This window comes from Pristis pectinata, chromosome 1 (assembly GCF_009764475.1).
Source record: "Pristis pectinata isolate sPriPec2 chromosome 1, sPriPec2.1.pri, whole genome shotgun sequence".
NCBI lineage: Eukaryota > Metazoa > Chordata > Chondrichthyes > Rhinopristiformes > Pristidae > Pristis > Pristis pectinata.
The window spans coordinates 59433820-59447092 of NC_067405.1; the positions used below are offsets into that span (position 1 = coordinate 59433820).

At 41.2% G+C, this 13273-nt stretch overlaps 1 protein-coding gene across 5 annotated transcripts in view; it reads left to right on the forward strand.

Moving 5' to 3' along the window:
• Positions 1–13273, forward strand: part of LOC127573397 (spermatogenesis-associated serine-rich protein 2-like) — a 97391-nt gene that overhangs the window by 14296 nt on the left and 69822 nt on the right. For 3 of the 5 annotated variants that reach the window (XM_052021607.1, XM_052021588.1, XM_052021622.1), the window contains exon 2: positions 10437–10520. In XM_052021607.1, the coding sequence (XP_051877567.1) occupies positions 10482–10520 (39 nt within the window). In that variant the 5' untranslated portion in view covers positions 10437–10481. Of the gene's footprint in view, positions 1–6594; positions 6679–7616; positions 7660–10436; positions 10521–13273 lie in introns of those variants that run through there. The other 2 variants (XM_052021613.1, XM_052021597.1) reach the window with 2 other exon arrangements.

Genomic DNA, 13273 nt, shown 5'->3' on the forward strand with positions numbered 1-13273 from the left:
TAATTTCCAAAATTTAACTAATATTTTGCACTGTCACTCATCTTTGCAACATTGTATGCTTTTTCTTAATTTTGTTAGCTGCCACAGATGGTTCATCTTACTCCTAATTTTTATTTCTTAATGGAATATGTATATTAATAATTTAATTTTATTTACAGCATGGTAACAGGTTCTTCCAGCCCAACGAGTCCGCGCCGCCCATTTTTTTAAAACCCAAATTAACCTACCCGTACGTCTTTGCAACGTGGGATGAAACCCGAGCACCCGGAGGAAACCCACGCAGACACGGGAGAACGTACAAACTCCTTACAGACAGCGACGGGAATCAAACCCCAATCGCTGGCGCTGTAATAGCGTCATGCTAACCGCTATGCTACCGTGCCGTATGTTGAGAATTACAAAAAAATGACATAAATGTCAGCCACTGCTTCTCTACCATCTGGCCTTTATTCTATTTTCACAGTCCACTTTAGCCAGCTCTGCCTTCAGACTTTTGTAAATGCCTTTATTTAAATGTGACACAAGTTTCAGGCTTAAGTTTTTTACTCTCAAACTTTAAGTGTAATTCTATCATGTTATGATCACTCTTTCCCAAAGGATTCTTTTCTGTGATGTTTGTTACTTTTGTGCCATTACATCATTACAGTCTAATTCGTTTTGTCATTTTTTTTGTTATATAGAAAATACAAAGGAAAATCTTCCCTCACAACAATTGAACAGAATGTTGCCTCCCTTTTGATTTTCTGTTTTTACAGCTTGGCTCAAATCGTAACAATCTTCCATCTGAAATTTGTGGGTTCTAGTCTCACCTGAACCTTTGTTCCCATTGTCTTGACTAATACTACAATGTAATATTGAGAGAGAGAGCTGCATTGTTGGAGAAACCATTTTTTTGGTTTAGTGCTAAACTAAGATCTCACCGGTCTCACTGCTGACATAATGTAAGGAATTGTACAACACTATTCAAAGAGTTATCCTCGTCTGTGGTCAGACCCTACCACCCAAGAAGATCAGTGGGTCATTTATCTTCTTGTCTGTTTATGTGATTTTGCTAAGCACAAAATTGTCTACCGGAGCTCTCTGCATAACAATAGTGACTTCATTTCAGCAGTCTTTCAATGGCTGCTACTTGCTATGTGCCAGTGATAAAGAGCTTTATAAATGCAAGTTATTTCTTTCACATTAGATCACTTTACGTTGTGTGCTTTATAGCCCAACCAAAGTACTAGGGGATTTTTAAATTGCTTGACTGCATAATGTTTCAACAAGACTACATAATCTCATCAGTATTAAATAGTTTGAAAGCTCAAATAGCGTGAACAAAATAAATAATTGGAAAAAGTGAAGAATTACATTGAAAGTTAAAGTTTTTATCATTTGTACAATCCTCAACTTATAGCAATTTTATTCTTGCAGACTTTCTTCCTCACAATTGGAAGCTTTCATGTCGTACTGTTCTATTATTACATTTTGTGTTTGAATTAAGAAGATAGCACAAACTAAAACCTTTAATGAAGTCTTCATTGGCACTAATCCAGAGAGGTTCTTTCTTAATCTCTTCTACCTGACATCTGGACCCCCAAAAGTCACTGCTCATCAGCAATCTCCATTTAATGGCATTTCAGTTGTCCAACCATGGAAAATATGAATAAAATGCCATTATTACTTCAATGCCACATTAACTTTTAGCTGATTCTTTTTCTTAATTTCCTCTCATTTGAAGAAAAGATGGATTTTTTCCGGTACAATTTTCTCCATACAAAATCTCTTCGCTTCATCTGGTTCTGATTGCATTCTTAAAACTCTTATTAAAAACTGTTCTTGTTATGAGAAGCCCAAACAAAGGTCAAAGGCTACTGTGCAGGACACCATTGAGAGGTGACTCAGGCACGATTTCCAGTATTGCCGGTGTCTCTGCATGAAGTTCCAGAAACCTTAGAGCAGTAATTTGTATTAAGTTGATGCTCTTTGCTTTGCAGGCATAGGAAGCAATTGACAACTGTTGTCATCACTCTTCCAGTCTTCTAATAGCAGTTAATTCCCCACATCAATCTCATTGGAGCTCACTATTTATACAAAATATGTGACTTTAATCTCTGCTTCTTTGCAACTAATTTCTAAATGGGTGCATTGTAGTGAGGCTTCCCCTGTCTAGATAAATATATTCAATGCTGAAATGCACTGCTTTGTGCAATACATTTGAAAAGTGTTAAGACTCTGATAATGAGTTTGAATCTTCAAATGCAGCCAGGCTTCTAATTCAAATTCCAAAAACATTTGGAACATTTCCAGAATTAAGCAGCCAGCCGGTAGTTGGGAAATGAACCGAAGAGATTAGCAATTTAGATACATATTCTTGGTTTAATAGCTGCAGAAAGCCAGGGAGAATTTCAAATGTCTCCAGTCAAACCGCCCCTTTGTGCATAGATAAGTGTCCAAACAAAATCTCTTGGTACAAATGGTTGTTAACAACAGAAAAAAGCCATGCAGTGGCCAATAGCCCTTTGGCTCATCAGGTAACGGGCCGAGTTGGAACTTTGTCAAAGTTCCTCTCAGGTCAGGGTAGCCCTGGTTCCACAGTGAATACATTCCGACTTGAGCAAAATGAGCTGGATTAATTAATTTTTTAAAATATCTTTATCAGTCACATGTACATCGAAACACAGTGAAATACATCTTTTGCGTAGAATGTTCAGGGGGCAGCCCTCAAGTGTCGCCACGCTTCCGGCGCCAACATAGCATGCCCACAGCTTCCTAACCTGTACATCTTTGGAATGTGGGAGGAAACCGGAGCACCACCATAGTTACTAAACCAAGGGTTTAAGCACCATCAACAATGTGCTTAAACCTTTAAACAATTACTTTTAAAATTTTGGTCCTCTGATAATTATCAATTCTCTTGAAAAACTGAATTTATTTGCTTGGATTTTCTCCATAACTTTTTTTTGCCTTGTCATTCTAAAATTGCCCTAAGCTGCTTACAACAAGTTAAAATATTTGAAGTGTAGTTCTTGTTTTAATATAGGAAATGCAGCATCAAATATGTACACCTTGTGGAACCACATCAGATGATCTGTTTTGGTTCTTGAATGACAAGTTGATTGTTGTCCAAGATGTTGAGAGGATTGTCCTGCTCTACTGCCTCCATCTGTCGGGTCCCTAATTTGTCATATTTCTTTTCTGTTATCCAGTATGTTTTCAGCAGGAATTTCATCCAACTAAATTTGGGAAGGTGTTTGGACCCTGCCACAAACTCCGTTCCCTAGCCATTGGGTCCCTTGATCTATCTAAGTCTATCTATCTTAGACTATCTGTGGCCTTGGAGATCTATTTGAGCCAATTTGAGATTCTGACTGGGTATCGACTCCTCTGCCAATGACCTATATCCTTCGTCGCGTAACCCACTTCTGCCCAGCCTCAGCTTACCTCTTGTGAAAGCCTTCATCCATACCCTTGTTATATCTGAACGATCCACCTGAATTTTCTGCCAGTCATGAATAACTATGAGCATAAATCAGAATATCAGCACCATTAATTATTCTACTAAATTTTTATCATTTCCAGTTTTAATCCACAGTGTGAAGTCATGGTGGCTTTAGTCACCCTAAGCAAGTGGCTATTCTTCAAATAAAAAGCTAGGCAACTAGATGCCAGGTTCCTCGATCACAATTAAATCTAGTCCCATCCTTCACTGATGTCTGTTCATGAATACTTTTAACAGCACCAGGTTATATTCTGGTACTTGGGTAACGTAGCAAAATTAGCCGAAAGTGCATTAAATTATAAGTTAGCCAAGCAATGATAAGATTATTGGTGTTGGGGGAGGTTGTATGATATGGAGAGCACATCAAAGGGGTAGATGTTAAGGAGGTTGATGAGGAGGGATGGAGATTTCATAAGATGGAAGGGATTGGGGTGGGTGTTCCTGAATGGGGGAAGGGAGAAAGCAAAGATGACAAAAGGCTTTGTGACAGCGGGCAGAAATAGGGTGGTGTGCCCAGCAGACCAAAACCAGAAGAGCAGTCATGGACCCAGACATTGAGACATTATGGAGTTACAATGGAACTCCATGGCCATGGAAGGGTTGGTGAAAAAGACAAGGATTTTGAGAGCCAGAGCCATAGGAGTGACTAAATGACTATCGGGAAGCGGGAGTCTTTCCTTTCCCCCAGTATCCCAATCCAGTGAGATCAACTGTCGTATTCCCACCTCTGATGTGACTGCAGAACCAACACAAACCTGTAACATTCCTGGTGCATTCAGAAACTGATGTATACCTGATGAGATTTTGATTGAAATGTAACCAGGGTGAGAGGTGGTGGAGGTAGGGTTGGGTAGGGAATCTCCCGGGCTATAACATGGGATCATTGAGGGAGTAGTCCCATATAAGCACTAAGATCTCCTTATGCTGCCTTTAGTGACAGAGAGGGATATAGAGGAACTAGACTGCTGTCTTTGTGCAATCAGCTCCATGCTGTCATCAAACTGTTCTTTGCAGCTGAGTGCACAAGTTGATCTCAGTACATCCTACTGCTTCTCATCCGTGCCCAGAGGTTTGGGATTGTCTCTGCTGGGACATAGTGCATCAGGTTTTATATATCTGCAGGAATAAACGCTGATCAATAAAGGACAGTAATTTCAATTTTAATATTGTTGTCTTGATCCTGTGTACTTGTGTATCATGGATTCAATGCAACTGAAGCAGATCTTGCTACAATTTAATTGGGATAGGGAGGGCCAGGGTGAGATTACACAAGCAATGGTACATTACATGTGAGGTTTTGTGAGTGGGTCTCTCTGGTAAGGTTCTTGTTGTTTGTCCCAGCAGACCCCTGGTGGTGTATGCATGTGGCCACCACAAAGTGATAAATGTCGTCCTCATTTTTAGCTTCACAACAACAAAGGGCAGCTTCCCTCAACAGGTTGTGGAGCTGATATGGAAAGCTAAACAAATGTCACCATGATGCACTTGGAGTGTTGGGGAAGGGGAAGGAGAGACTGAGTCAAGATTAATATCATGTACCTGACCTTGGTGGACTTAACGCTAATACTGACGGTCCACATTGGGTAGGTCTGAGAAGCAGGTACTGAGATCACTTGCCATCGCCTCTGCAGGACCGCTGCAGGATTTGCACAAAGTCCCCGGTTATCATGATTTTGGCTGTCTGATGCAGGATTGGAGAGTTTGGTGGAAAGTTTGGGAGGGAGGGAGTGGTTTTCTACTCACAGAGGTCATGACAACCTCCAGGCACATGTAAAATCAAGGAAGGAAATCTCATATCAGGTCAATAGATCTCCAAGGCTACAGATAGTCTGCTTCAGATTTATGGAGGGAAACGGACAGTCGATATTTCGGGTCGAGACCCTTCATCTGGACTGGATCATACTAGAGTTAATTCAGATTAAGGGTCCCAACCCAAGACATTGACTGTCTGTTTCCTTCTGTTGATGCTGCCTGACCCACTGAGTTCCTCCAGCTTTTTGAGCATTCTATTAATGCTTGAAGTCAACAATCACTCCCTACCATGAGCCACTCAACATAGACTGCAGACTTCTGTGAGGTCTGGGAAATGCTTGACCTGTAACTTGCTTCAACCAGGAAACCATAAATCAATCAACAGAAGCATACAAGTATTTGATGTTCCTTTAAATAGTGCAGTTGGATTATGGTCAGGTTGTAGAAAGTGGTTTTCCCTGCTGATAAACACAGATTCCTGCATGTACGTTGAACAAATAGCATTAGTTGCATCATTGCAGTCTGTATTTGGCAGCACTGTGTCAAATCAGCCTTACACAACAGTTTGCCTTTTCTACACACATCCAGCATACGAATGTTTCACTACTCTTATCAATATGGCGGAGGGTGGAAATTACAACTCCATGCATTGCATGTTCCATAGCAATTTGGAGACAAATTGTTGTCCATTGTACTCAAACAAAGTTCACAGTAGACTGTGAAGTAAATTTCATAGTCTAGGTATTGAATGACCACATTTTAATAAGTACAATACAAATTAAAAATATAATCAGAAAACTCTGTGTAGGTTAGGTAGGAAATGTGAAGAGTGAGAGTGAACATTTCGGACTAATGACTTTTCGATGCAAATGATCCTTCCGATAAAATTAATCTGTATCTTCAAAATACTGCCTGCTTTTGTTACATCGCTGGGCTGCAAGGAAGAGTGGGCTGCAGTGGTTCAGACATGCATGCCTTTTTCAGAGGTTTGGAAGAATGGAGTTGCCATTTTACAGAGCCGGGCCTCCCATGTTAAATATATTTAAAGCTACTGGGCAGGCTCTTTGTGGGAGGGGAAGGGATAACATTGATTAATGATTACAAATCAGTTAGGGTAAGATCCAGAATGAATACTGTTGGCCATTGACCTTTTGATAGAAATGATAATACTAGAGTCAAAAAACAAGCTACTGGAGGAACTCAGTTGGTCAGGCAGCATCTGTGGATGGAAATGGACAATCGACATTTCGGGTTGAGACCCTTCATCTGGTCTGCACGGTAGCGTGGGCGCCGTAGCGTAGCGGTTAGTGCAACGCTATTACAGCGCCAGCGATTGGGGTTCGATTCCTGTCGCTGTCTGTAAGGAGTTTGTACGTTCTCCTGTGTCTGTGTGGGTTTCCTTCGGGTGCTCCAGTTTCCTCCCACATTCCAAAGACGTAAGGGTAGGTTAATATGGGTTTAAAATGGGCGGCGCAGACTCGTTGGGCCGGAAGGGCCTGTTACCACGCTGTAAATAAAATTTACAACAAAAAAATTTGCATCATACTGGAGTCAATATAGTGCTGTAGCTTTTGCACAGAATCACTTAAATAGCTGGGTAGTCTTGCTGATAACGTAGCCTTTGAGTTCATGTGTTCCATGCATTGAAGTTCTCAGGAAGATCAAGCTTTGAGTGGTATGAATTTGATATAAAGATTCTGGTGTAATACAAATCCAGATGTTTATATTCATATAAAGACCAGACATTGTCTATCATTTCATGTGCTGAGCTTTGTGGGTTATTTATAGTTGCTATCATTCAATATGAAATGAAGCTCCTGCACTGTGGAACAGAGGAACAAAAATAGGATCTGTAAAAAGAAAACAAAGATGATTCTTGCCATTGTCACAAAATCTGTCAAATCTTTTATTCTTTTCCATTAAACATACAAATATCTGATCTCCAACAGCACTTCTTTTAACACTGGTTATATATCTTGAACATTAATTTCTTCCCATTGATATGGTATTATCATGAAAGCAATGATAATTAATAAAGATACTCACTTATTTATAGAAAAATGGACAGCTATAGAGAGAGTTGCCCTGGAGAGATAGCCAGGGGCAATATGACCCGTTGCTTTAGAATGGCGGGTATCTAACAATAATACAAGGATAATATCAATTTCTTCCATGATTTTCCCTAGTTCAGTGTGCTGCTGTTCCCAGCATAACTCAGTGCATCTGATAGTTTTTTTTCTAGTTGAGCTCTTGCTTTTGTTTTCCAGGTTTTTCAGCAGGCCAAGATTTCAGCCAAATGAAAAGGCTGGTGAAGTCTTAATCACATCATGTAAACTTTTATTGTGATGTAATTAAAGCTTAGCGGCATTCATGTTAATCCATGTCAGGTGCACTGTGATCTTGGAGCACCGTGACTCATTACTGTGAGTAACAGGAGTAAAAGCCGATTTGTTTTGTAAATTCAATCAGATGTTTGAAATTTTTTTGAAGTCACTGTTGCCACAGAGGACAATATTAAGGAAAAAGGCTCAAAACACAAGTGAGCAATCTCTGAACAGTTATCTGGACCAGTTTATGTCTTTGTTCAAGTTTTATAATTGAAAGATATACTAACAGGCCTTGATTTTGACATTCCCTGTAAAAAGGGGAATGTGATGGACAAAGTTTAGATTTGAGAGGGGAAGTTAAAAAGATGGTTTGTTGAGTAGTGGAGAAGCCTGGTTGAATGAAGAATTGTAAACAGACTTTCTGACCTGGCATCAGTTGGTGGTGGAATCCAGGAGTGATCTACATCCCTTCTATGTACATAGCCTTGATGGTGAGATGTTGAGATCAATGCCTAGGATTATTGATCATTCAGTAGAAATGTAGGAAGACATTCTGCTGCAGAATAAAAGGTTTGAGCAGAAATTCCCATTTGAGTGTCTATAATGTTGTTAGATGTGCAGTCAATAATACACAATGAAGGGAGGTGACACTGGATTTGCATTCTGCACTTCTTGAGTGAAAGAGGTAAATTCCAGGCTCTCAATAAAAATGTCTTAGACTTCACTCTGGCACTACAGAGCTATCAAATTTCAATTAACTGGAGGATTTTGTAGAAGCAATTTCTCTTTGCTGCAGAAATGGGAGGATTGAGACAGTGATATAACTTTGGTTAGGCAGAGAGCCACATTGTTGAAGAGCAGATGGATGATGGATTCATCCTGAAAAATGGCGTTAGACACAGTAACTGTGTAAATGATTTGGAAATTCATCGACTTATTGGTATCCTGACTGCCATTTTCTGCTCGCAATACATTACCTTAAAAACCAGGTTCAATTCACATTCCTCTCACATTATCTGAATGTGATCCAATTTGACTTAAAACCAGAGCTGAATTGTAGCACAATAACATGGGTGGAGGACCTGCTCCCTAAAGATGAGTTGGCAAATTGGCTATTTCAATGATGCTAGTTTACTAATAGTTTCCCAGACCTCAGCAAATCCAGCAGCCAAAGTGATTGTGGGTCAACTCCCAGGTCAGGGGTCAGAACCACTTGTCCTATGGTCTACGGTGCAATGCTCTTTGCTCAACTGTGGATCAGGCTGACATCCAATTGGGGCCAAAAGATGTCTTCTGGGGAGCTGGAACAAGCAGGGAAGCTCAGACATCCAGGATTCTTGTCTAAGATCCAGTTCCCCTCACCCCTCACTGCTTCATCTCCCTCCACCCCCAACACCCAGCCCACTATTCATGTATAATTTATGTTAATTTGTTTATGTTAACTTATGTTTGTCATGTTGTAACATACTGTGCTGTTGCTGCAGAAAGTGAATTGTCATGGCATTTATATCCCATGTATGTATGCCTATGACAATAAACTTGAACCTGACCTCTTGTTATTCATTCATTAACAAGATGTGGGCATTATTGACAATGGGAGCATTTGTAGACCGTCCCTAGTTTCACCTGAGCTGTGAACGCAATTAAAACTTAATTGTTAATCTCTAGGCCCAAGATTTTGCCATTAGCTATCATTCTGATGAAATCCTGGTGGCCAGCAAAGGTTATGAGTAGCAGTGGTATATACTGTGAGATAATTACTTGAATATTGTAGGGTCTATATAACAAAGGTGAACAGAGAATGATTGTGGTAACACATACTTGTTCTACCCAAATCAGTGGGTAGAAACAGCTTGGAAAGTAAAGTCAATGAAACAACACTGGTTAAGAATACAGCAAATCACTGATGTTGTGGAACACTACACCACTTTCCTGACATTCATTAATAAACTTGCACATTAACAGAATGTGAATAATCATTATTATTGATAGGCTAGAGATGTGATCATGTTCAGCAATGAGTAGATTTATCAGTTAAAGTGAAGTGACAATCAGGCAAATATAATTATTAATAACTTGTAGCTCTTGGTTGTGTTAATTGGCTCCAGTAACAATTTTCAGTCTATCTACGTTGGTTCATCAAGACACAAGCTTAGAATATTGAGCTAAAGACAAGCTGCTGGAGGAACTCAACGTGTCAGGCAGCATCTGTAGAGGGAAACGGACAGTCGATGATTCGGGTTCAGACTCTTAATCAGGACTGAAAGAGTATAGTAGAGAGAGACAACATAAAGAGGTAAGGGGGAGGAGTGGGGCAAGAGCTGGCAAGCAATAGGTGGATCCCAATGAGGAGGGGTTGAGTTACAGATGGAGTCAGGTAGGGGAGAGAAGGGTGGAAATAGAGAAAGAGGCTGGGAGGTGAGGGGTGGAGGCAACAAAGGCCTGCAGGTGATGGAATCTGATTGGAAAGGAAGGCAGAGCATGGAACCAAATAAGGGAGGTGTAAAGGGCAGGTGGGAACTGTGGGGGAGGGGAGCCAGTGGTAGGAGTGTGTGGGTGATGGGCCAATGGAGTAGATGGGAGAGGAGATAGAAACTGAGTGATAGGGGCTGGTGGGGACAGGGTGTAGTTGGAAAGAACTGGGTGTGTGAGAGGACTTGGGTAGAGCAGAAGGAGAGAGATATGGACAGAGGGGGAGCGGGTTACCTGATATTGTTGAGTTCAATGTTCATGCAGACTACCCAAGCAGAATGTGAGCTGCAGATCTTCCAGTTTGCATTTGGCCTCACCCTGGCAGTGGAGGAGGCCAAGGACAGACAGGTCGGTGTGAGGGCAGTTAGAATATTGATCTTTTTGCTTTGTATTTTTTGCAGGTTTGATGAGACAGTATTTGATATAAGACCAGCACCAAGGCAGCAATGGCTGAAACCAACATTCAGGAAAAGTTCAAGGAAAAGGTAAGGGCTCCAAACAAATGCTCCAGGTTTAAGGGTATGACTGGAAAAATAAACATTGTAAGAGGATTATGTTACGTAAGGAATGCAAGTTAACAATTCTACATTTTAAATCGAGCATTTGCAGGAGGGAGCCAAAAACTGCAGTTGCTAGAAGTCCAAAACAAAAAGAGAAAATGCTGGAAGTGCTCAACAATTCAAGCCGCAACAGTGGGGGAGAAAAAGAGTCAATGTTCCATCTCAAATGTCCTTCACCAGAAGCAGAAAAGTGGGAGGACATGTGTATGTTACGTGGCAGAGAGAGAGAGAGAGAGAAAGAGAGAGAGGGAAGGGGGGAGGGACCAGGTGGATTGCCTGTGATAGGGTGCAGATCAAAGTTGGCAAGGTCACAATTATATTACAAAACAGCAGTTGGAGACAAATGAAAAATGTAGAAAATTGAAACTGAAAGTTACAATACGTCTCTAGAGAGAAAGAAAGAGAAGGAGAGATCGGGAAGTATTAAATATTAAGTCCCCAAGACCTTAGCAACAGATGAGGTGCTGTTCCTCAAGCTCATGTTGGACATTATTGGAGTAGCAAAGTCAGTGTGAGTGGGTTGGAAAATTAAAGTTTGCAGGAGACTGGAAGCTCAGGGTTGTCCTTGCTGACTGAACTGAGGTGTTCACTAAAGCAGTCAGCCAATCTACCTTTGGTTTCTTCAATAATTTCCACTACCTCCAATGAGACTCCACCACCCAACACATCCTCCCCTCCCCTCCCCTTTCAGCATCCTGAAGGGCCTGTTCCCTTTGTGACTCCTTGGTCTATTCTTCCATCTCCACCAACCACTCCCCCTCCTAGGGCGCCTTCCTGAGCAACACCCGAACTTTTACTTCTTCCCTTCCCACTGTCCACGGATCTAAACATTCTTTCCAGGTGAAGCAGCCATTCATTTATACTTCTTCGAATTTAGGGAGGGTCTTTCTTCAGATAAAGGCCCAAGGATGTCATTAAAGCACAACTGCGATTTTATTCAGAGGTCTGAGTGGAGGGCAGAGACAGATTCTCCGTGAAGCCAGACATATCAGAGGTGTGACCTGGGCCAGAACAGCTAAGTTTCACAGCTTTCTTTGGTATTATTTTAACTTTCCTTTTTGGCCAGTAATGTTAGGAGTATTTCTCCAGTCTTCGCCATAATGTCCTCATCTCAGGCTTCTCTTACCCATTGACTGAAACCCAAGACTCCTTACTGTTTACCTGGGTCCTCTTCTGCAGGTAAACAATTCCTGTCACACTCTAGGTTTCTCTACAGTCCATGGTCCTTCCATGGAAGCTTTAAATCCACAAAGCATTCCATTCAATGGTCTGACATCCAGGGTAGATGAATGAATTAGGATATATTTTTTGCATTAACACATTGGTTCAGTGAGCCTTCACAGTGAACCACACACTGTCATGCTCCAGTTGGATTGAGATTGTTGATCACAATAACCACAGAAGAACATCTTTGTGAAGTACAGCAAATACAGCTGGATTATGAACTATGAGGTTAGATACACAGGGGTGTTTTACCAACAACTAAGCTGCATCAAAAGAGTAGTGCTGATGTGCACTCATTCAATACGTTAATGGAGCAAACTTTGGACCATTAGATATATTTGCTTCATTCACCCTTTTCCACATATTGAGGTTTGGAATTCCAGTAAGCTCTAATTAGTATAATCACTGTACGATGTTAGTGTCTCCAGAACAGAGGCATGTATCTTATTCTGGTCAAACAGCAGCAAGAGGAGAACAAGTGATGTTTAAATCACATCTGCACATAATGATATCATGGTGTCAGATGGCTTGTTTCTATATCACACACAAACATATCACCTTGCTTTCCCTCTTTGAAAACAGGTCCGTGTATATCTGCCACCTCCATATAACCACTATCAATTAAGTGTGTCAGCTGGTTTACTCAGTCATTTCGACCTCCTCAGCTATGAACACAACACTAGATCCTTAAATTGGAGAACGTGCAGCCGCCTGGCTTGACCCACTGCCACCCTTCACCAATTGCTCATCCATGGTCAAGCCAAGAATGGATTCGTCATCACATATCCTTTCAGTGACTTCAGTTATGCCTCGGTGCAACCATCTGATTGACACAGACAATTCTAATCTTTTATTGCTCTGTGCTAGAGTGTGGCCAGCTGTGGTATTTAAACAAGAAGCTAGCCAATTGGTGATTCCTTGTGAAGCAAGAAGAACCTTGAGGCCCTTGCTTCTTCAGGCTTCCTAAGATGTATGCTCACTGGAGGCTGGGCAATTGCAGCCTGTGCATGAGTAGTAAAAAGGTTCCATTAGCATTGAATTTGTAAACATAACTAGTTTCTTTGCTCCCTTGCCTGTGGGAAGAGCCAGGCATCCTTTTGGTCCGCTGGGAACATGATTGAAATCAAGAGTTCAGGGCTTTCAGTGCCTGTCAGAGCCTCACCCATCAAAGAGGGCTAGAGATTGGCTTTACTGTTGGACCGTGAACTACAATGTGGGAGCATCACAATAACCTGCACTCAGTGGATTCCTCAGTAGCAGTTGTAGTGGCACATCACAGCACTGAAGTCTTCTGTATGACTCCACTTTACCTCTTTCTTGCTTGTGATCAAATAAAAAGACATTCCCCAACAAGTCTCCAGCAAAATGACAGAACAGTCACCGCTCTTTGTGACCCAGTCTGTAAACGTTCACCAAATGGATATGTCAGCATCAAATAAGTATGCCATTTCTTG